The sequence below is a fragment of the Scleropages formosus genome, chromosome 6 (assembly GCF_900964775.1).
Source record: "Scleropages formosus chromosome 6, fSclFor1.1, whole genome shotgun sequence".
In the NCBI taxonomy this organism is placed as follows: Eukaryota; Metazoa; Chordata; class Actinopteri; order Osteoglossiformes; family Osteoglossidae; genus Scleropages; species Scleropages formosus.
The window spans coordinates 8351574-8377423 of NC_041811.1; the positions used below are offsets into that span (position 1 = coordinate 8351574).

Consider the following 25850-nt stretch of genomic DNA (forward strand, 5'->3'; position numbering starts at 1 on the left):
GGCGCAGTGGGTTGGACCACAGTCCTCCTCTTCAGTGGGTCTGGGGTTCGAGTCCCGCTTGGGGTGCCTTGCGATGGACTGGCATCCCGTCCTGGGTGTGTCCCCTCCCCCTCTGGCCTTGCTCCCTGTGTTGCCGGGTAGGCTCTGGTTCCCCGTGACCCTGTCTGGGACAAGTGGTTCTGAAAGTGTGTGTGTGTGTGTGTGTGTGTGTGTGTGTGTGAGAGGCTGTCCTCCACTGTCTTATAACATGAGGTTTGTACTTTAAATGATTTACCAATTTTTACAGCTGGGTAGTTTTTGCAGTTTCAGTTCAGGGTAAGTACCTTGATGAAAGGTACTGCAGTAGGACTGGGGATTCAGACCCTGGTTCTCTGAATACAAGTTGGAGAGAAGATCAGGGAGCACACATGCAGTTCTGAAACTTTTCAGTCTTTAAAAAGGAAACAAATTGCTTGCAACTTTGGAGTTTTTTTTTATTCTTAGGGGAAAAAAATCAAAGGGTCTTATGTAATATCACACTTATGCCTGAGGAAGTGTTTGAAGCCCATCTGAGGGTTTTTGGCGCTTTGCTGTATTATGAGGTCAACATTAACACATAAGGAAGGCTTAGCTGTTCAACCTCTGCAATACTGGCAGTGTTTTGGACAAAAGAAACAGGAGGATGTTGAAAGTCTTTCTGTTGGTGTTGTCAAGTGTTCTACAGTGCTTCCAGAATGTTCTGTCCTCCACTTGGTTCCTTAACTTTCAAACGGCTGTGTGCCACTGTCACTGTGAGTTCATCCAACTTGTGGCTGGTCGCCCACTTCTTCTTTTTCCTCCCCCTTTCGCAATCACAGTCTTACCACAAGAATTCGTGATTTCCAGTTATAATAGTCACACACCATAGTCTTTCTATTGCATTCAAATGAAGCGGAGTAAACTTGACTCTGTTTGCAGTTTGCCGAATTTCATCACTTAACAGTTTGTTTCTTCCTGAAAGACCCATGCGTGCAGAGCTGATTTCTTGCATGTCTTTCATTAATGATAAATAGCCAATAATCCATACTGAATGGCTGTTGGGGCTGAAAGGCAGGAACTCAATATAAGGGTCACTCTGAGTTTTAAACATCTCCACGGGGATTCCTGGCAGTTATTAGTGCCTGCTTGGTGCCACCCCTCCCCCAAACACATCCCCACTAAGAAACACACATAGACACACGCACACCCCCCCATCCCTCCTCGTTCCTGACCCGACCTATATTTTGGACCACTTTGACAAATGTCCCCATGAGAGCAATAGTCACTACTGGAGCAGAGCTGTTAATGGTTTCAGGCTTCAGTGCTCCTCTGGAGGTAATGCAAGAGGGCAGAAGGCTTTGCTGTTCCACAAGCGCTGACCTCCCAAGCACCCAATACCCCTACCACTCACCTCCACCAGTCTGAAGGCCTGTTCACCGAGAAAACAGATTCTGAAGGATTTCCTGGACAGCCACATATCTCACACTGTGTCTGTGTGTGTATGTGAAAAGCGATGGTAGGGATAGCCTTGAGCTCAAGAAAGCACAAACACTGCCACCCCACACACACTAGGCTCTTGCCACAGTTCCTCTCCAGAGTTATTGGCCTATGGTATGAGAATCCACAGTGACAGAGATAAAAAAAGATGCTGATGCCACAAAGACCTAAAAATCCAGTCCATTCCCCAAGCAAATGAATACAGACACTTATCCTTCAGTTTCCTTTATTAAATACGGATTATAAATAGTCAAAAAACAAATGACATTATGAAAGTAAAAATACAGGTCAATAACTTTTAAGATTTTTTTATTATAGGAAGTTTCCTTTATTTATAGAATTTAAGTAGCTGTTCCAAAATCAAATCCATTTTGGCAGTAGTGAAAATTTAGAGCTCATATATTTTTCTAAAACAAAATATTTTCATCTAAGTATTCAAAAATATTAGTAATCAAGCCATCTACTTCATCTTCATTATGATCGGCCATATTACCCTGGTGAAAATTTTAAATATAAGACAAAATCTCAACGCTTTCAATGAAACAGTTGTCTTCCTTTGCGGGTAATGCATACAATCTAGCATGCACATGATCCAAACATAACATGGGCCTTTCCAATAAAATTCGTGCATGTTATAACATATTATATAAATATAACAGTTAGAACATAATTCTCTGCAAACAATCTGGGTGTGGAACCTTGTCTGTCAAGGCCTGAGAATGAATTAAGGGGAAAAAATAACACAGTTGTCATAGTGGCAAGAAATAAATAGAGAAAAGGAGTAATATACAATTCCATGGGGCTTCTTTAGTCTAATGATGTATTAAATATTAAGCTTTAGAGTATCAAACAACAGTCAAGATATTAGAAAGGACAAAATATTTTTTCTAGAGGACATTTCCTTATACCGCATGTTTTCATAATAAAGTTCAGAACTTTGAGGCTCACAGGATAAAAACAGTAAAGTGTTAATATATTCTGTTTTATTTCACCACGTTAAATGTAAGTCCATATTGGCAATGTTGTAGTAAATAATTCACAAACCAGGCACCAGTTACGTGCTGTTTATGTTAATAATTTAGTTGTTAATTTTTCCCCCAGTAAAATGACCAGAAACGTAAGGAGTTTACAACATACATTATCTGACATTTCAAGAATGCCTTTGAAAATTGTGAAGTATTTGTACCACACATAAGCCAATTTTATATGAAGTTTTTTATGAAGTACAAAGGACAAGTGGTTTCAAACCACTGGTTATTAATATAAAGTAATTGGACGATAAAGTGAAAATGGCGATGTTTAACACTGAACGGAGTGTATGTAGTTTCCCATTCAAACTGACATTACAAATTAATTTTGGTGTTATACAGCAACGTGTTTTTGAATTCTTAGAATCAGAATCTAAAGGTGGACTTCTAAGAGACAGTGTGACAGCAGAGACAGTGTGTCCTGACTATATTATTCGTTGTACCCCCGTTACAGTTTATTTCTCAGATACGAAGATCTAATCACAGCGCAATAACTGTCTCTTGCTGGCATATTTACTTTGCAAATAAAGAAGCCAATGAAAATGAACGTTCCTCTAGAGATTTGGCTTTATTTCTCTGATTCATTTTTCGGTTCGGCAAAAGGAAACTAAGAACTGCGACCAGCACATGGAATAGAAAATCCAATTATATCTGTCAGAGAATATAAAAGGCATTCCTCCTTTTCTGGAAAAAAATTCTCATGGTTTTTTCTTCAGTATGTCTCATCTGATAAAATGCAAAAAAGACCCAAAAGCAAATTACAAAGTCAAACAAAAAAATTTGATCAAACTGCAAGCATTTGAAGCAAAAAGGCAAATGATTTGCCTCCTAAATCATATTACGATTATTACAACCGGCACCATTTTTATGACGAATATTGCTAAATGCTTACAGCCACCAGTGACTGCTATTAACACCAAAAGCTTTGCTGCCCATAATATGAGTTTCATTAAGGACAAATACGAAATGAAAAAATTGAACTGTGCTGTAGAAAAGGTCAGTGTGGTTTATAATCAAACGTATAATAGCATATAGCCAGATAATCTCAAATACTGAACACTCCAAAACTGATACGGTGGCAATCTAATAGGGTGCTGTACATTTTATTATGTAATGTACAGGCAATAATCTGTAAATGTGAATATTACTGGCAACAAAACTATGAATATCTGTTTCTTTTTCAATAGCAAAATACATATCTACAAATATTTGTAATAAATAGACTCATTATATAGATATGTATAACAATATATATGTATTTCTATTCATATGCGTACAACATTTGAAGCTTAAATTAGCTATATGATGTCATCAAGGAGGTTGGGAGTTCCAAGCCAGTCGAGTGTCCGTGGTTCGGATGCAGCCATAATCATGCACATAAACTGCTTGCCAGTTCGCTTGTCAATTGGATAGATGGTGGTAGGTGTGAATCTCCTGTTGCTCTCCACAAACTCGCAGAGCTGCTGGTAGATTGTTGGGTACTCGTGCCGCAGGAAGACCCCTCTGGTCCGGAGTTCACGCTGGATGTTGATGAAGCATATCTCCCTAGCTTTCCTGCCTTCCTCCCCTTCTTTGTCAATGTCTGCTGTCCCTGGTGGTGGAGTGAGGATCAGCGTCTCCATGTCACCATCCTTCTTGGGCACTGTTTTTTCAGGGCTGGAGGAGGCCAGGGACACCTTGGCATACTTCCTGACCGTTGGGGCTTGGACTCTGGGCGAAGGCGCATCAGGCACTTGTTCACCAACGGCAATTGATACATTCAGGAGGAAACATTCACTGGGGTTATACTCGTTGCCTGCTTCTTGCAGCTCTTTGCAATACTCCCCAAGGTTATCTTTGAAGCCCCCCAGCTCTCTGAGGGATAGGTATGTGGGGGCCATAAGGAGGCTCTCAAGGCCATACTGCAGAAAGTTGTTGGATGACCCTGGGTTAGGGAAACCCAGGAAGAGGACTCCTCTTCCACGGGAAAGATAGCCTACTTTGGCAATGCGTGAGAAGGCTTTGTGAACTTCTGGGGTCTCTCGACAGTGTTTAAGGATTTGTCTGCAGATGCTACTGATGCGCCCATACAAGCAGCTCTCCTTGTGCACATCCCAGTCCTCTCTACGGCAGTTTCGAGAGCAGTAATAGGTGTAGCAGCTGTGACAAGACTTAAAATAGAGGCATGCATTAAACAGGGTTTCTGTACGCTGGCATTTACTGTTGGAACATACCATAGTGTCATCCTCATCTGGACTCTGTTCAGGGGAGCATTCTGCACTTTTCTTAAGTCGGTCACAGTTGCTATCTGTGTCCTTTAGATCATTCTGGGTTGTTTTGGTTGAAGCAGACTGTTTATTCATAGGACTGGAATTGTCTGATTCCTTTGAATCTTCCTTTGCTGGATCGTCCTTAGTTGCATCATTCTCATTGATCAGCTTTTTGAGTTGATCCAGCAAGTCCTCGCTGGACCTCCGGCTTGCTGGTGGCTTATAGTCAATTACAAGATCGGCTAAGAGCTCATCAAGCTGCTCCAGACTTTGCTGCAGAGAGGAGCTGTTGTGAGTCTTCTCTTTGGTTGAGTCTATTGAACATGACCTTGGCTCCTGATAAGTATCTTCTACAGTTTGATTTCCAGAATCTAGTATGTCCCAGCTGGCTGAACGCACCTCTGTTTTGTTGAGGTTACCTCCACGTAGGTCATTGTCTGTGATGGTAATCTCAGGGGTTACATACCAGAATCTGCTCACGGGATTCTTCCCACTCTCTGTTGGACTCCTGTCAAGCAAAGAATTTTCAGAGAGTGACAATGCAGCATAACGCCGTGGAGAGCTTGAGAGGTTGACCACTACTGGCTGACGCCTGTTGTCTGGGGAAAAGGTCCGCTTCTCTTGAGAAAGGAGATTTTCATAGCTTCGACCACGCTGAACTGGCATCTCCCTCTCGAGACGCGGACTGAAGATATTGTCCCAGGACTTAGAGAATGGTTTAGCATCTGCACCAAGCCTTGCTGGCTCCATGTAGGGATTAGCATACCATGGTGTGAGCAGTGCCTCTTGTCTCACTCTTGGTGGGGTGAACTGTGAGGCATGAGCTGAAGGATGGACTGTGGCATAGCCGGATATGTCAGTACTATACCAGTCATTAGCTGACTGGGGCACTCTTGGCCCCCTGCGTCCTTCGGTGTGATATGCTCTCAGTGGAATCGTTTGCTCTGGTGGCGGTGCAAAGGGCTCATTTGTATAGAATATCTTAGAAGGGTTAGACTGAATTTGGTAAGCTTTGGCATCCTCCCCATAGTATGTTTGGCCTGACGGTGTCTGGATAAGGTATGGGCCTGGTTCACTTGTGGAGTAAGCTTTGGGATACATAGGGTGTTGATAAGGATCTATCTCAGTGTAGTATCCGCGAGCAGGTGCAGTATGAACTACGCGAGTCCTTGGGTCCCGCACATACTGGACTTTAGGTATAAAGTTTTGGCTAGGGATGCCATAAGGATCCTCCTGATAGTAATTTCTAGGGGTTGATGGGTACATCCTGGGGTCATCTGCATAGAATAATTTGGTTGGCACATTGGGACTAGAGTGAGCTCTTCGTTCTCTTCCGAAGTAGCCTCTGGAATCTGTGGGTGAAGGCATCCTCTGCAGTGGTATTTCTAAGGGTTGAATATAGCTGTTTGGCATGTAGTTTGGATACTGAAACACCTGCCGGTATTCCCCGCTGAAGGAATCCGTTGGTGTTGGTGTTCTGGAACCAGAAAACTTCCGTGGTACAGTCAAGCTCCGGCTGCCACCACTGGAGTAGCGCTGCCATGGGATCTCAGCCCGGTAGGTGGATGACTTCCGTGTTGCGTGCTGTAGCACTGCCTCATCTGGCTTGATGTCCACACGACACCTGACATGGGGAGTGGTAGCCGGTTTGATTTCTTCAAAGTGATCAGACACGTAAATGGGAGAGCTGAGTCTAGCTTCCCCCTTCTGTGGCTGCAGTTTGATCGGGTGCACCTCATTCAAGAGTGCTCGGTTCGGGGTGCTCGAAGCCTCTCTGCGGGGGGATGATTCCAGCTTCCTCAGAGGTTCCCGTGGAGTCCGTTGGACATCCCTCCCCCTTCTAGCCACAGGTGGGGATATCTCAAAGGGCACCGGGGTTAAGGATGTTTTGACCCTTGGGGCACTCTTTGACCGGGCTCTGGGATCCAAAATGGCTCTTGCTTCGCCGGCTATGTCAGATCCAACCATTTGGGTGGGCAGTCTAGTGTTGAGCAAATCTGGTGATGAGAATCGAAGGTGAACCTGCTGGCCTAAAGCATTCCAAGCAAAATCTGGGTGCGCACCATGCCTGTCAGTCTTTCTGTAAGGGTACTCCATTGAAGAACTGTGAGTGATGGGGTCGTCTAGCGACCAAATGAAGTCAAAGCTACGGCAGTGCCTTTTATTGTTCTTGTCCTGCTTGTCTTCCAGTGTGCCCTGGGTTTGGAAATCACATCGTTCAGGGGGAAGGGAGAACTCTGAGTGTGCAGAGATGTGGTTTGCTTTTATGTCTTGATGCACAGTTGACACCAGTATATCAGGCGGGTCTGTGCGTGTCATCTTAAAGGGACTCTTTGTGTTTCCCCCATCAAAATGGACCTAAGGTTTTTGTGCTCTACAAAAATGAGAAAAAAACATTCAAATTAGCAAAACTATTTTTACTAATTTGTTTGCTTATCCTTTTAAACACTCTAAACTGCATATTTAAATGTATTTTGAAACTGTACACTGAATAAAAACTGTACAAAGTAATAACGTCTACAAAAAGCACACAATTTCAATAAATAACAGAAATACATGACAGTGAAGGTAAACCAGAGCCTTCTGAAGGTTGATACTGAGACTTTAAGTAGATGCAGTTATGGTTCAGTAAAGCTGGTTGGTTGAATGACATCCTAGAGGTAGGGAACAAGTTCAATTTTGGTATGGAAGGATACAAGTTCCGATCCCAAGAGAGATGCTTAAGACTTTTAGCTTGTATTTTTTCTGGTAAATTATGAAAAACATAAATGTAGGATGAGGGCCTCTGTAAAAATAGGAATTAATCCATAAACAAAAGGTCTCACCCATCATTCTGACAAACTGACAAAGCTAACTGGAGCACATTTTGCCTGCTCCCCTGTGTGATGTGCATTCCTCATGACCTCCCAATTTCTTCAGTGGAATGGACACCTGAACTCATGCAAAGACCCCTTTTTTATAAAGACTGGTTCCTGCAATTGTGAAGTCTTAAGCGAATGTAAGAGCAAATTCTGCATGACTGCAAAGAACTTAACTGTAATAGGCAGTACGAAACCATAAACTGTGCAGTGTTTTTCAGTCCAGCACAACCACATCAATCATCTAAAAGCATGTGGATGAGATAGCCATCCCTAGTCGAATAGGACTCCCTGCAAAGCGATAAATCTGAAACACTATACACCACACATGGCAGAATCTTGAAGAGCGCAGCATTCCTGGCAGCATGCTTCCGACCTGAAACCACAACAGCTTTTGTGAATCACTTGACTTCACATCTCTCTGGAGAATACAGTTTACTGTGGGATGACACAAGTAGGCAGACATTACTATGCGCCTGCAGTGGAATCTTTCCAAAAACTCCCAGAAGAATATGGCACTTTAATAGGTATACCTAATGTCACTTAGCCAGCCTTGCACAAGATAAAAATCTAATTGCTGATTCATAAAGCATTGCTGGTTGCTGAATAGATGAGTACAAAAACCAAAAAAAACATCACTTGCATCAATGAATAATTTACAGTGGCAACATAGGAGGTGAACCTGGAACCATATCAGTGGACATAAATGTTCTATTAAGAAGCAAATAATGCAATATGAGCTTATGAAGAACTCACCCTTATCATCTGCACCCTTAGATTATCATACTTGAACAGAAGTACTTGTTTCATGTTTGGGAACTATTTTATGTCAACTGCTTTTGGGTTAAAGAAGTTTGTGAACTGAATTCATACAGTGCATGTATGATTCTTTTTTCATTTGGGGGACTTTCCTTCTTATTGTTTTTTCTTATTTTGTCTTGAGAGTAGTTCAGTTCCAGTAGATTATACCAGGTGGACATGGTAGTCTATCTTTGCTATGCAATGGATACGACTTGAGTCATCCACATGTGAGCTGGTGGGGGGTCCTTTTCAATGCACATTTACTGGCAACTGACGGAGCACCCAAAGCATCCATTGCACTTGTTACTATCACTACCGTGTTCCTGGGTTGAACTGATTTTCCTTTTATAAACGTTTCACTAATGTAGGAGCCAAAAAGAGCCTGAAGAGGAGCAGAAATTTCACTGAATTACTGTACATTCGGCATCTGACACTGAATTACTGTACACTTCTATGCGTTTTTGTGTGTGTTTTTCAGGAAGCTACTGTTTGCTAGTATAGGCGTCGTCCGGTTCTGGTACGGCTGTGATAAAAATTTAACTGGTACGGCCTGAGCCGTTCTAGCACTATACTTATAAACAGAAGAAGAGATCTTCTGATACAAGAAGCAGTCATCTTCAGGAATAGGAATCTTAAATAAAGCAATAAACAAAGAGACAAAACAAATAATTTGTGAATCAAATCATTGAGTTCTCTGTCAGGGAAGGACCGCTTGAATGGTCACTTTGTGTGTCCTTTCTAAAAGAGTGACAAATATCCCCTCCCACAGCCCAACAACTGTCCACACTGAGTGAACAATGCACTTGGCTATGATGATTGTGATGTAACATCTCTGCACAAGAAGCGATGTGTGGGCACCATCTTCACCAGATGCACGGTCAATCTGGAGAGCAAGTCACAGCATGAGAGAAAAGTTGTTTACCATAATGCCAGCTCCTACTGCTTGTACGAGGAAAGCAGAGCCATCCTCAAAGTGTGAGACGAAGAGCTCTACAGGGAGCAGGAAGACCACTGAAATCACATTACAGACTCAAATTGCAAATCAATACCATTCTTACCCTCTTCCTGCCAAGTATCACTACAAGAAAATACAACACCATTTTGTGATGAGGAGGAATTATTGTAATGCTGCATGGCCTCACATCGTATCCATGCAAGTTGCATCCTTCATGGGCCTGTCCTTATCTCCTTAAATACTGGAGGGGACTTAAATTGGATTGCTGAACATGACCAGATTCCGTGACTAATGACTGAAAATTTGGCTTGCTCTAGGAATTCTTTGTCTGTCCATCAAACGCTTGGTTGAGTCTCCTTTCAAGGTGACGATCAGGGGTGGCGATGAAGTTAGGGATGGGGGGTTTCGTGGGCTGCTGGGGGAGGTCGTACAAATCCATCAAATCTGTTACAGCTCTCATTATGGAGGGCCAGCTCCCGTCAGAAAAGAGGAGCAAACCATACAGCGGAAGACTGAAGGAATAACCACTATTGTTACGATGTCTCTGCTGGATGTCATTTTACATTCACATTTATTCATTTAGCAGACACTTTTCTCCAAAGCAGAGTAAAACTCAAGAGTAAGCAAAAGTGCATTATATTAAGAGATGGAGAGGTACAGCTGCAGGCATGCACTTTTCACAATTCAACCACTTAGTGCAATGCCATCATTTATCTAGAATACATAACCCAAGTAGATATGCATAGAATTGTTAGAGAAGGCTGATTTTCTTTTTTTAAACAGATAATGTAGTGCAAGTTTATGGAGCATATCAGGAAAGAAATGGGTCAAAAACAGACACATTTCTTTAAAGCTTTCTTAAATGTTTGAAGGGATTCAGCAGCTATGAGGGACAGAGGGACTCACTGCTCATACTGAAGCCAAAACTTAGAACCTTCAAGCTTTTGATGTTGGACCTCTAGTGCATGGGGCCACCAAGTGTCCAGAGATGGAGGAGTGTAGTGGTGAAGCCTCCTTTATGTACTGCCAAAATTTCAAGAAGGTCCATTCCCAACTCAGTCAAACTTTCAGTAATATTTCCATGGACATCTCAGCTGTGCTTCAAGGCTACTCTAGGTACCTTGGTACCTATGTTCTGGGAATCACCATAACCTTGACCCTAACACTATCTCTAAACCTACAGATACAAGCTTATTGGAATGGTGTTCATTCCATCACAATTACAATTACAAGCTTTATTGTCACATCATCATCAACATAACACGTAGATAAGAGTGAAAAATCTTGAGTGCAGCTCCAGAAAGTGCTGTATCATTCAACAGATCTTTAGCAAAAAGTTAAAATACAAAACATAGGTTGATTATTCTTACGTATCTGGCAAGGATATGTACAGCATATTATTGGTATTGTCAAAACCAAACACCACCTCCACAAATATACGTGGTTGGCTTAGCTGTATAATTTTCTTCCACTAGAAAAGTTACCAGTTGACCTGGATTTTAACTGTAATGATATCTGGAAAATTTTAGCCCCTTTCATAATTTTTCAGAAAGTTCTGTTCTTTGGTTAATTAAAAAAAAATATATTTATTATACTCTAGGATCCGTCAACAGCTTTGCTATGAGGAACCACCGAGGAAGGCTGAATAATAGCTGCAGTCAAAACTTAGATGGTCTTTCAGCTCATTCCAAGAGCTTCTCAGCACACTTAAGAAAACCAGCAGTGGCACTAATCAGTTTTTTGAACGAGCCGTCGCCCGCACGCCCAGCTTTTAACCGCCGTCATACTTTTGTCCGAGAAACAGTCCGCAGAGCTGCGCACACTAACCTCTTTCTGTCAGATGGGCTGAGTGTCAAAGTGATGTTCTGTGAAAGGAGCTCTGTACTTCATTATTCTCCATATAATCATTTCATTTTCTGCAGAATCACAAAGGGTTGCAGGGGATCGTAGTGTGTGCGCTCTGTGCTGGGGACATGTATTCAGGAGCGGAGTTCAGTGCTGAGTATTTTTTGGTGGATGTGAAAGACAGACAGCACAATGAAGCAGAGGAGACTACGAGGGCAGCGCGGTGCCAAGAGCAAGTTCTGTACTGAGAAATTACAAGTGATGCATGAGAAGACTGGATTTAGAGGGATGTTTTTCTTCTAAAACCGTATTTCTGGTTTTGCATTTCGGGAAGTTTGGTAGCTTCAATTAATCCCAATTAATAAATGATGTCGCTGGTGACCATGACTTAATCAAAAGGCGTTTTAATTGGACCTTGCTCGGCGGCGCATCCTGGGAGCCATCTGTTTGTCCTGGACCCCTCGATGTTTCGGCCTCCATGCGTGTGTTTTCCGGCTGAGGGACATGAGACAACCCTCACCATCACCCCAAATCAACCAGTGTCTGTGTCTGCCGTCCACCCTGAAGATCTTGCAGTGTGAAAAAAGGGTCATCTTTCCTCGATAAATCCAGACCGCGTTTCCGATCACGTCTCCGAAGTACATCTACACCTATTTCCGACTGTTGTCGTAAACGTGGACCTAAACTCATATGGATCGAAACAGTGGGTTTCCATAGACGGGTGAACTCAATATCTGATGCAAAAGGAGGCATGGGAGAAAATCTGACCTCCACACCCCCAATGCTCCCATTGCCCCATTGCTCCTTTTTCGATGTCCACCTGCTGGTTAACTCAACACAGAACGAGGACCACTGAGACGCCACCGTGGATGCAGGTCGTCCATGTCAGGGCTCTTACAGGGCATGCTGGTTAATGTAATTAAAAAGATGGCAACCGTGAATCGCCCGTGCGCTCTGCAGATGGTGGGTGGAAATGGAAAGCTGCCATCCTTCCATTATTTTCAGACACAGGAACACACATCTCTACGAGTCCCAATTTACAACGACAGGCTGTGCCGTGGTTAAAGAGCTGCACCTATACATTCAAGTCCAGTTTAATGCCAGGGTGGGACCCCAGGTTTTCTACTCTTGAACGTGGAACTTCAACTGAACTGCATCGATCAATTAAATAAGGTACAAGCGGTCCCTGACTTACAACGGGATTACATTCTGATAACCTCGTAATAAATTCATATCATTGTAAGATGAAAACCCCCTCCCTCATAATCTATTATATAAACCATAAGTATATATAATCAATGAACACACATGAATGGCGCATTGTATAATAGGGCTTTGATGTACACACACACATTGTCTGAAACTGCTTGTCCCGAGCGGGGTCGGGGTGAACCGGAGCCTAACCCGGCAACACAGGGCTGGAGGGGGAGGGGACGCACCCAGGACGGGATGCCAGGCCGTCGCAAGGCACCCCAAGGGGGACTCGAACCCCAGACCCACCAGAGAGCAGGATCCAGTCAAACCCACTACATGCGTGCCACCACTAGGATGTACTTTTTCACCAATTTAGCACATTATTAATGTTAAAATAATACTAATATGCAATAATAACACACAGCATGGCATTATAATTATATTTTCATGCTGTACTATTACTATGACTAATCTCAAAATCTGCTTTCTTTCACTTTTTCTTTTCTGCACCATCAGTGTACTCACTTTTAGCTTACTAACTATTGTAAGAAAAGTAATGCGAATAGAACGACAAACTAAATGTTCGGTAAGTAAAACAATGTTTTTGTAGATATAATCCAGTAACTCATAGACACAGTGACCGAGTAAAAAAGGAGTTATTGTGCCCTGCAGGAGCTCAACCGATGCTATAGCAGATGGAGCGGTCGGTTTTAGACGTTACGACCAAACACCGGGACTCAAAAATACTATAATAATGTTGATGAGATGGCAGCGACAAGCTTGAGCAGTTATATGTAGCATATGTTGTAACTCAAGGACCACCTGTAGTAAGCGACGCGTATCAATTTGGATAAAGAGTCTGAAGTGTAAAGTACCTGTTGGGCAGAAGAAAATGCAGTGCTGTAAAAACATTAAACTGACCATATGGTCAGAATGTGCCAGGTGTGAGCACACTCTCCGAAAAGATGAACGCTTTTAATTATGAACATCAGTTCTCCATGTGGGTGTGGTGGTGCAGTGGGTTGAACCGGGTCCTGCTCTCTGGTAGGTCGGGGGTTCGAGTCCTGCTTGGGGTGCCTTGTGGTGGACTGGCATCCCGTCCCGGGTGTGTCCCCTCCCCTTCCAGCCTTATGCCCTGTGTTGCCAGGTTAGGCTCTAGCTCCCTGCGACCCTGTATGGGACGAGTGGTTCAGACAATGTGTGTGTGAATTCTCCATATACATTCTCTCACCGGAATATGTCGATATGTCTTCTATAAACTGAACACAGATGGATTTTTTTAAATTTATTTTTAGATTAGACTTTTGCCCAAAGCAACTATGATTTTTCCCTTTTTTATCGGATGAACAGAGCAGCGCTGGATCAGAGCAGCATAGAGACAGAAACGGCAAATACAACCGCAATACATTAAACAGGATAGGACAGAATATTTAAAGGACAGCATATTTCACAGGTGCGATCATGCAACAGTATCTAAGAGCATCTAAAAACGTGTCCAGACATTCCAAAATTCGTTGGAATTACGCAGAGCAAATGTTAGTTTTTTAGCGGAAGAAAGTAAAAGGTTTTGATCGCTGGCAGAAGATACTTACAGGGGGAACTTCATGTGTGCGATATAACAGGAAAACACATTTCCTTCTTCTTAACAGTTCTGTCTATTTACATAACCGTTTATTTGACTGGAGGTTAGCAACCTTGCGCAAGGGTTCGAGAGGGAGGCCAGCTCGCGGGATTTGACCTGGCAAATGCCCGGTTGCAAATCAGCATCCCGAACTGCAACGCTGCCTGCCACCTCATGATAAGAGCGGACAGCAGACACGCTGGCTGAAGCTCAGCCGGGATTAAACCTCCATCTCCCGCTGGATGGAGGAGGTCCAGATTCCGACTCAGCGGTCCAGTCTTCGCTCACCCAGGCTGCGCCCCGGGTTCGATGTGAGACGGTTCCTGAAGTACTAACCGCTTGCGGTCTGCCGTCCCCGACCATGAACAGGACATGCAACCTCTACCGTTTACATTACCACGGTAATTTTGATGGGGCACTTCTAGCCTCGGGACACATGCCACGAGAAAAAGATGGAACGCCATCTGAGTTTAGACCTGTCATGCTTCATCCCAAAGGATTTCCAGTACGTCTGTACTCAGCCTGTCCCGTGCAGTACTGCAGTCTTACGGCTTGCTCTTTTCCTCTACATCAGCAGCCAACACCTCATTCAGTCCACTATTATCATGGAGTTTTGTTTGTTTGCCTAATGCCTGTGTCTAAATTGAATTAAAATGTCCAGTTATTGCTAAGAACTCATATTTTACAACAATCCTTTTTAATTCTCCTATAATTTGGATTTCTTAGAAACATTTTGAGGAAATGCAAATAACACAAACACACTGGGTACAATATTTTTATGGTGATTAAAAACAGAAGAAGAAGATGCTGATGATATTATTATTATTATTATTATTATTATGTTGGTTTAGCTGACACCTTTATCTGTGCCAGTTTAAAGTGGTATGAGGCATATTGAAAGCAGTTTGCAATAATTCTTGTGTTTTTCAGTTCTTGGCAAAATTCAGAGGAAATGCAAATAAAACTAACACTTTTGGTTCAGTATTTTCAATGCAATTTTTTAAAACGTATTATTTTTTGCTTAGCTGACACCTTTATTCAAGCCAATGTAAAGTGTTGAGTTATACTTAAACAGTTAGCAATAATCTTTATTAATGTCCTTATGGGAAATTAATAAAATTCCCATAATGGGAATTATGGGAAATTAATATTACACACACACACACATACTTTCTGAACCGCTTGTCCCATACGGGGTTGCAGGGAACCGGAGCCTAACCTAGCAACTCAGGGCGTAAGGCTGGAGAGGGAGGGGACACACCCAGGACGGGACGCCAGTCCACCGTAAGGCACCCCAAGCGGGACTCGCACCCCAGACCCACCGGAGAGCAGGACCCGGTCCAACCCACTGTGCCACCGCGCCCCCCAGAATTAATATTATTATCAATTGATTAATATAAATTAATTTTCACTTCCTGGCAACATTTGGAGGAAATGCAAATAAAATAAACACAGTGGATTGAGAACCCAGCTGGCTTGATAGGTCTAACCTGACTGGTGCTCGAACCCACAACCCACCATGCTTTTCATGGAAAGCAAATACTGGGGGAGTAACACAGAACCCCACTAAGGTTTGCTGCAAGCGCCCTACTGAAACGGTACTTGACCGATATGTTTATTCATCTTTGTAACAATTCTCGTTTTTATTCACGCAAAGAAGTCACAATTAGATCACGCAAGTATAGACTTTTCTTTTATACGTTCCCAAGCCATGATGCATAACACGATGGCACCTAAACCTCACAGCTTCGCTTTGTTTTGAATACCAAGCTGTTCCTTCCTTTCTGTCCTGCTTCTAAAATTAGTGCATTTTCCAGCACTGCTTTACTAACCACTTTTTCTCATGCTTCCCGAAAGAAAAAAAAATCCCGAGGTTTAGTTTTGAAAAATATATGACAGTTTTTTTCAACCTGATTTGAATTGCAAATGAAGTGGAATACCAGAGCGCAATTTTTTCCAAATGGCCAAGCAAGATATTAAATTACATTTTCCAGCTCCTTTTATGACCCAAAAAATGTTGATTAGGGCCATGGGTATATTCTAATAATTGCAGAGACCCTAAATTATTCCTCACAGTAATGAGATGTGGATCTCCGTCTGATTTGCATATCGGCAGGTATCATCCACCGGCAGGTATCAGCATCACAGAAGACTTAATGTCACGAAGGTCGTGATGACCTTGGTGTGCCAAGCCCCTCCAACTCTGGGCGGAGTCCAGCTACCGACAGCTGGTGAGAGCGCACCATGCTGGAAATCCCTTCATGATGGAGCAAGCCAACCATAACCTAAGGAGAAGTACGCTGGCTACCCAAATTAGAGCGCTGTGCCGTGTCATTTTTGGACATACATGACATATGACAGCTTGTCTACTTCTCTTTGTGTCATCTTGCGGAGACACGGAAGGAAAACGTACAAAAGGTGATGCTGTGCTCCTGGGGTTGTAACCTGAAGGCTCTTGGTTCGAATCCCAGAACCGGTCTTGCTCTTGCACTCTTGAGCAACCTAGTTGATGTGTGCAGCTATTTGTACAACACGTACAAAATGCTGTACAAATGAGTCGGAAGTTGATTTGGACTAACATATGGGGTATTCGGATATCATAATATTATATCGAAGAATGGAATTTAATCAAGTAATAATATTAATGAGTGGGGCATGGTCGCACAGCGGGTTTGACCGGGTCCTGCTCTCCGGTGGGTCTGGGGTTCCAGTCCTGTTTGGGGTGCCTTGCGATGGACTGGCGTCCCATCCTGGGTGTGTCCCCTCCCCCTCCAGCCTTACGCCCTGAGTTTCCGGGTTAGGCTCCGGCTCCCCGCGACCCCACATAGGACAAGCGGTTTCAGACAGTGTGTGTGTATGTGTGTATGTGCAATCTAATCTGGGCAAGTGAAATAATTTCACATAAAACAGAAAAAATACAGAGAGGGGAAAAGTTGTTTCGATAGTAGCTGAGGAATCTTGAAAGGTTTTGTTTTATAGGATTATATCCACGTTTATTGCGATTAAGCGCAATCCTATCCTGCTCCCCAAGAACGACACGCATTCTCTTGCGTCTTATTTGAAGGGGACAAATTGGCGTTCTCTGTAATCTGATGAGCAGCACTGACAGCGCTGGAATTCATTATTTTTTTCCAGGGCTATGTCTCATGGCATCGTACACGTAAGCATTTATGCAAGTGTTTGGGAGAGAGAGACACACACATAGGGAAAGAGTGTGTCTTTTTAGACTTTGCGCTACCAGCGTATGAAATGAACTTAATTCCTGTTCTGATTCAGCCACAACATCCCTCAAGGACATGAGAACCAGGTCAGTACATGGCACACGAACAAGGGATGCGTTAACGAATGTAATTGAAAAGCCATTGATCTCACAGGCAAACGGAACATTCTAGGCCAAGGACATCCTCTCCGGCGGATGAGACCACGATTACGTCACACGGTCGAACCTGCTTAGCACACGGTTTTATCCAAAGTGACCTCAGGGTGACACACATTAAAGAGCTGGAGTACACACATACTGGAGCATCACGGGTTCTGCACCTGGACAGCAGGGATGCGAACACGCACACTTCTGGTTACAGATCAGTTTATCTTCAGGCAGGACACATCCTACCCTTTCATTATTTTTATTATTATTGTTACTATTATTATTATTATTATTATTACCACTTTTGCCAAGGCCAAATTACTACATGTGTGCTAAGATACTTAAACTGATTTACCATATTTATACAGCTGTATCAATTTAGGTTAAGTACACAGACCAAAGGTACTACAACAGGAGGTGGGGTAAGAACCCAAGACCTTCTCACTGCAACAACTCTACTCACTAGACTATACCCTAAAACTCATGTGAGCTAAAAAACAGTTCAGTAGCTATAGGAGTAGTAATAAAAAATTATAATATAAAATACACACAGACACACACTTTCTGAACCGCTTGTCCCATACGGGGTCGCAGGGAACCGGAGCCTAACCCAGCAACTCAGGGCGTAGGGCTGGGAGGGGACACACCCAGGACGGGACGCCAGTCTGTCGCAAGGCACCCCAAGCGGGACTCCAACCCCAGACCCACTGGAGAGCAGGACCCGGTCCAACCCACTGTGCCATCGCACCCTCCTATAATACACACACCCACACACACATTTTTGGAACCGCTTGTCCCATACGGGGTCACGTGGAACCGGAGCCTACCTGGCAACACAGGGCGTAAGGCCGGAGGGGGAGGGGACACACCCAGGACAGAACGCCAGTCCGTCGCAAGGCACCCCAAGCGGGACTTGAACCCCAGACCCACCAGTGAGCAGGACTGTGGTCCAACCCACTGCGCCACCGCACCCCCCTATAATATATATATTATATTATAAATTATAAGTATGGTTGTGTTTCTGTTCTACAGCTATGTTGACAGATAAAGGTCCATGAGTGTTATTTATGATTAAAGGTGTGAATCTCTGAAAGCACGAGGTGCACCTGTTGTACAAGCCGTGATGGCCTACATTTACAGCACGGTCGTGTAAACTGCCTCCGCTTCGGTCGACTCGTCCCCGATACAGCTGTCGCAGGTGCCCGATCCGTACGGCGCCGTCCCTCTGGCCTCTCTGAGGTCGCGTACCTTCGCAGATGTGTTTTTGATGTCACATGAGCTGATGCTACCTTGCATTTCGGGTCTCGCATTCATCCCATTCTGGTGCGCTCTACTGTGTAGCTGCAGTAGTTACTGTAACCTGTGATAGTGACTTGGAATTATTGATAATTAATATGTCATTTATGGCATATAAAATATGTATGGTGTCTATGACATGATCCACTGTGACAGATAACTCCAAGGAAATTATAACTGCATGCTTTTAGCTGGCCGCACACACACAAAGATCAATGGTGCATATTCCTATTCATTTTTTTTTTCCAAGGAAAGATGCTTTTTCAATCAAAACCTCCAAATGCTCACCAGCATCACTCATGTAACAGTCATCACAAAATTATTTATATAGCAAAACTCCATATAGACTAAATAAAGTAAATGGTGACAAAAAAAAAGCAGCTGTGACCTAGTGGTGGGAATAGAACCTATAACATCGGGAGCTCCTTAAAAAATAATCTACAAATTAAACAAATAGCGATGCGAGGAAAATTAATGAAACAGAAATGATCAGCAATACATAATGTTTACTTAATAATAATAATAATAATAATAATAATAATAATAATACATGTAATTTAATGTGTATATAACATTAAATACGGCAATAATATAAATTAACAAAAAATGGTCATAAGTGTTCCATGCTCCCAATGATAATAATAATAATAATAATAATAATAATAATCAGAAGAAGAAGAATAATAAGTCTAACCTATTTTTATATATTATATGCCTGAAGATATTCTGTTATTATTAAATCTTACCATTTCAGTCCGCAGCACGGCCTTTTATCCTCCTGTTTTACAATACGATCCTCCGCGGTTCGTTTGGTTCACAGATATTTTATTATTCCACCATTTTACATGATGATGATGCTGATGATGATCTCCGCGCTCATCCGTCCTGCGGGTCACTCGTGTCTCCGCCGCGCTCCGGTTGCGTTTAAAGGGGTGTGCCTACGTGAGTGCGCGTCCGCGCGCGCGCATATGTGTGTGTGCGTGTGTGTGCGCGCGCGACCCTATTTGTGCGCGTGTCTGTGGTTTTGTACGTGGAGTACACGAGAGTAGATTGGTTGCCTTGCTTGATGGACGGCCTCCCCTATCCAATGAGATACGAGAAATATTGAAACCCCGCCCACAAAATACAAACGTGTGTAATATTTGGTGGAATACGCCGTTAATAATTGTGGCCGAATTCGGGTACAAAGTCGTGCTCTTATTTTAAGTTGTTTGGTAAAGGTATAAACTGAAACTTAATATATATTTACATTTTGAAATATCCGTTATTGCACATAATAAAAAATGATTTCTATTACTTTATTATCATGTAGGGTTTCTGAAGACCCCTTGCTCATTCCACCCTAGGACTCTGGCAGGGTTGAAGGCCTTATGTTTGAAACCCCCTGCTGTAATACTGTTCATTTCATTTAGCTGACGCTTTTCTCCAAAGCAACTTACAATATTGAGGTTACAATTATTTACCCATTTATCCAGCTGGGTAATTTCACTGGAGCAATTTAGTGTAAGTAAGGCCCATTCCACATTCCTTGAGTCAAGGGTACTATAGACTAGTTAGAGGTAGGAATCAAACCCATGACCTTCGGATCCAAAGGCAGTAGCAAGAACCACAACTCTACCGGCTATCCCTTTTTAGTCATGTACACACCCTGAATTGCTCCATTAACACCCAGCTGTGTACATGGATAAATAAAGAGCAATAATGATCATATCCCATGCAGTTTTGTGTGTATTGCAGCAGTGTGACATTTGGAAACACGAGGGGCCTCCCCAGGGCTCCTTTGGAAGGTGGGGGGGCAGTACTACATCGAATTAAGAATCTATCCAGGTGCTGTTTAATTTATTAAACATTATTCAATGTAAGCAAGGAGTGATGAAGTGTTATGTAAGGCTTAGCCCCTTTCAACTGTGTTCTAATGTCTGAGATCTAAGATGAACACATAAGGCTCATATCTAGTGCTACCAAGTGATTCAAGCTGCACAGGTCCCAGTTGGGACATGATGATGTTTGATATTTGCGTAAAAGAAAAAAAAAAAATTCTCACTGCCTGATGTCTTTGTCTAAGATAATTTACAATATTAGGCCTATACACTAACCTCCCTGCAAATACCGACCCATTCATACAGTTGAAGTATTTTTACTGTATTCATTTACAGTAAGTACTTTGATCAAGGGTACTATAGCAAGAGGTGGGATTTGGACTCAGGACCTTCTGACTGCAAGATGGCACCTCGAACCCCTACGCTACTTGTTGCTGCCAGTGATAAGTGCGGAGCTCTGTGGCGTAAAGTAGCGGCGGGAAGTGAACGTGGTAAAAGACAGAGTGTTGCACTGAACCAAAGCCAACAGATATGAGGATGTTCTCATCGTATCTTGGTTTTATAGACGAGGATCAGTCGAGGCGATTGATGGTACTGCTGTTGATTTGATCTAGACACCAAGTATGAAGAAGAAGTTTGTGCAATACTTAAAAAAAACCTGTTTCAGATGACCAAACACATGACTCTATTGTATGTATCATATGACTGTATTTGCTCAGCCACATCATCACAGCCTCGGACTTGGCAAGGTCTACGAGCCCCGCCATGTCAGGTTGGTAGAGGTGGTTTCACATCGAGTTAATCAGGTTATCCTTCACCAGCTGTGGAGTCTGTGGAGCACTGGGTGTGTTTTCCATGTTTACACACAGGACCTTGAGATCCTCTTACAGTAATTCTCTTTCAAAAACATGCACAGAAAGAGGTCACTGTGCGTTATGCATGCATTTGAGCCCAGTCCCCAGGAAGGCTTCAGAGGGCAGTGAACCTTTCTTAACCAGTGGACCTTGCCTTGATCCATGTTAATATGTAAACTTTGTTTTCCCCGCTGTCAGAGAAAACCTCCATCTTTCTGTTTTACTGCTCTTGATTCAAAGAAAGTATCAGAGGTCTGCAGGTCCCCTTAGGTACTCAAATGTGGTGGACAGGAATTTTCCTGGAAGACATACATGTTGCTGCACCTGTTCCTTTTTCTGAGTTAACAGTCTTTAAATAAACAGAGATGGCAAAGTACTGGAAGAAAAGTATCACCAAGAGACAAAGAACTATGCTGTGGATACACACAGAAGATTACTGTGTGTCTGATGCCACAATATTTCTGCTTCACATCCCTCAATAGATGCCTATACAAGTGACATTCTAATAGATACATAGATAATCCTAGATGGTGTTGGACTCATTTGTGGAGCTGTCAGGAGATCGGGAGAGAAATGGGTCTGAAAGAGATGGGTTTGAGACCATTCTTAAATGCTGGGAGGGATTCAGCAGCCTTGGGGGACAGCGAGAGATGGAAAACAAACACTGGTCTCAAAAGTATACAGCAGAAACTGCTGGTAGTGTAGACTTCTGACACAAGTGTAAGAGGTTAACATCAGGGATGGGAACTTTTCATTGCACTTTTGAGAAAGGTACATACTCTAAACTGATGCACAACCTGAATTGATGATACTCCCAACAGTCTTACAAATATTTATATATTAATCATTTCGTCATATATATGCACAAAGCATGACTCCCATTGAGAATGTACTAATACACTGAGTGACAACAGTGCCAATGAATAATTCTCCGTTAATTCAGAGAAATCTTTTTATGTAAACCTCCCATAAGGGACAACGATTAGACTTTAAGCACATTTATCTGCAGCACATTAAACATGAAAAGCATATAAAAACCTGAAGCTGTTCTGGGTATAAGGAACGAAGGGATTTTTTTCTCACAACCAAGGATGGCAATTTGTAAAAATCCCGGAGCGAGTCATCGATTTCCATGGCACTCTGAGCAGAGCCATCAGCCCTCGAGGGTGATTGCAATTTGTCACGTTTCCATTTTTCTAGGATTATAAAGACTTTACTGTTATTTTATTTAGACTGCATTGTAAAAAGATTAACTATAACAGCCAGGTTGGTCTACCTCTCAAATATGCCTTTTGGTCTGAGATGACAAGAAGCTTCAACCGCTTTGGATGTTTAAACCACTACATTATAACATCAATTGTCAGGATTAATACGTGTAAAAAGAACCAAAAACAGGATATTAGTATATGTGCCATCTTCGGAATTGTCAGATTCAAGGAGTTACCCGGCAAGGGAAGGTTGAAGCAGGACTTCTTATTGACTTTGTTAAAATTTTTCATCTTGTTTATCTTAACCAAACTAAAGCATTCTAAAGTCCAGTCTTCTATAAGGAACTCTTAAATAGTCACTTGGCCACACCTGGTGCTCATTTCTCCTTAAGAAGTTGACTCCAGATGCACTTGTCAGTATTGAGAAAAGGCGTAGCCAGGCTGCAGTCTGCTACGAAGCGTGAATGATAAGCACTTCACATGATGTTGAAAAGTCAACCAGTAAAACATGGAACGTGCAGAATGGGCAGGACTTCTCTTTAATCAACGAGTGTCAAACCATAGACATCTGAGAAGCTCCTGAAGGTCTCCTGGTTCTTTCCTCACGATGGAACTATAATATAATTTTATGAGTAGGCTGAAGATGATTGAGGAGACACAGCGAGGAATGGGCAAGGTGATCAACACCACCCACAAATGTTATCGCCCAGGTAGAGGGAACCTTCACCTGTCACTATAATTCTGGAGAACAGGAAAAGAGGGCACTTTTTCATGGAGAAACCCTAACAGCAAACAAATTACAGCAGAAATTTTTTAACGACAGTACTGGAAAGCACCACAAACACTATGACTGGGGTTCGGGATCATTCAAACCAGCAGGAGGGTTCTGTCATTTTGATGATCATAATGGAGTTGTGCCACCTTCTCCGGCCAGTCCATATTTAACATCAGTTGCTGTGGACATCTCGCTCTTGGAGCGAGTCCCCTGTCCTCCGTACAGATTGCAAGGAACAAGTGAGTGATGCCGTGAGATTTTTCATGCTGTTCTTTTAGCTGGATGGTCACGGGCTGGAGAAGCATGCCTTGATACCACAGTGAAACTGGGAGCAGTTAAAGCTGCTGAGGATAAAAGCATCTTCTGGTGGTGTAAATAATGAAACACATGCACTCTTACACAGATGCACATAACACATTTATAACTATGCACGTGGGCAACACTGGTGCCTCGCTTCTCCTGGGCTGAGGGTTTGGAACGGGGTTTGAATCTGGCCCTCTCTGTGTCAAGTTCGCATATTCTCTCTGTGTTGGTGTGGTTGTCCTCTTGGTGCTCTGGTTTCCTCCCACAGTCCAAATACATGTATTGAAGTAAATTGGTGAATAAATTACCCTAAGGGTGTGTGTGCGTGTGTGCGGGGGAGGGGGGGTTGGACTGGGTCCTGCTCGTCAGTGGGCCTGGGGTTCGAGTCCCGCTTGGGGTGCCTTGCGATGGACTGGCGTCCCGTCCAGGGTGTGTCCCCTCCCCCTCCAGCCCTCTGCCCTGTGTTGCCAGGTTGGGCTCTGGCTCCCTGCAACCCCGCATGGGACAAGCGGTTTCAGATGAGATGTGTGATCGCCCTGCGATGCAGTGGCATCCCATCCAGCGTGTAGCCTGCCTCATGTTCTGTGCTTCTGGGATAGGCTTGTGAACACATCCAATATGTGAGAAGGCACTTTCTCTCTTTTTCCTGGCGCAGCAGTGCAGTGTGGACTCGGGCTCCTCCGCACTGGCACGTGCCCATGAATTATTAAAGTGCCATAGACTCAGAGCACGCTGTTAATCCAATAAGGTTTACACCCCTGGGCAGATGGTAAAAAGGTGGAAATGCACAGTCAGAGGATCGGTGGGGAACCGGAAGGGGGAGGGATTCAGATAGTCTTTCTATGGACTCCTCTACATCCCTTTTGATCGTTGCAGCTTTTGCAGCATCCCAGAATCTTCTACTGTGTAACTTACAAGGCGCATCTGCTTCTTGGTAGGCAATGTTTGTATTGTGGTGGGGAGGAACAGTAGTATTGAATGTTACTGCTCAATTAATGCCATGGATTCATTATCATTCCCATCCCTACAAATGTTCAAGCCAAGGTTATCTGTGCTTCTAGCGCAGTGGGGGATCCATGTACCTAAAGTGACTAATGGCAGCACAGGAGATAGTGCTGTTGCCTCACAGGTCCATGGCTATCAGTTCAAATCTGACTCAGTCTTGTGTCCCACACTGGGACAGAACCTTATGTTACTGGGTGTTTTTTCTTTTTTTTAAATTTGATCATCCTACAGTAACTATGTACTCTTTGCATTATGATTGTCTTAATTTTACCATTAATTAGTCCCTTATTCTTTATGTCTTTAGGTCTTTGTGTCTAGTGCCAGGAGATGCGATATGTTTGGGAAGTATAAAAAGGACCATGTTCCACTGGAACTTTCATGGTAGATAGCATCTGGTGAGCCTTTTTTACACTTTAATTTGTCCTGTGATTAAAACTTTAAAGAACCTCAAACTGGAAAAGATCAGTTCCAACACAGGAAACGCTCCGGACCAACTTGACCCTACAACAGACAAGTGGCTGTTGGTAATTGATGGATAAAGCAACTTCTGTTTCCAGTTCTCCCCATTTCCTACACTGCACACCACAATTATTATTATCGAAGCAGCTCCAGTCGAAACCTCTGCCACATCAGTTCCTCTCTTGGGTCTTGAACTTGTAACCTTCCGGCCATTTCTTCTTCACATGCAGTCCTCTTGAGCTGCAAAGTTTAGCAACATTAGGAAAAAGTGATGAAATACTACACCCATTAATACACTCCCGCACTGCACGGAGGAAGTGGATGGGTTTGCACTCAGAGAGATATTAAAGATGAAAATTTACACCATTTTTCTTTACTCATATGCCACTCGCCGTGGCCTACAGTCAGTCTTGAAGGGTTGCGGTAATGATTCTTGAGATGATGTGTACACTTCTCCAGCTATTCTGTGTTGGTGGTGAGGTTTTAATTTTTTTCTTATATATTTTTCTTAAGTGAAATGGGCTTTCTTCTGGGGCTGATGTTCTTCTTGTCCCTGGTATGCCCTGTGATGTGGCTGCAGATTACCGCTTCCTCTCACCAGGCACGCCAGCATTAAAACGATTAAAGCCCAAAAGCCTGCAGATGGATTTTTGTTATTTTTTCCAGGAGTAACAGGGTTTCGGAGAGCTACGGAGATCGGAAGAAAATCTTTCCCCAA

At 43.1% G+C, this 25850-nt stretch overlaps 1 protein-coding gene across 1 annotated transcript; it reads right to left on the reverse strand.

Annotated features, from left to right (window-relative positions):
* Window positions 1–3804: 3804 nt before the first annotated feature.
* Window positions 3805–19667, reverse strand: LOC108922582 (apical junction component 1 homolog). The gene is made up of 2 exons (XM_018732799.1): window positions 19455–19667; window positions 3805–7145 (listed from the first exon to the last, which is right to left on the reverse strand). Exon 2 carries the CDS (start codon window positions 7088–7090, stop codon window positions 3821–3823), a length of 3270 nt encoding a protein of 1089 aa, XP_018588315.1. The 5' UTR covers window positions 7091–7145; window positions 19455–19667; the 3' UTR covers window positions 3805–3820.
* Window positions 19668–25850: the final 6183 nt, after the last annotated feature.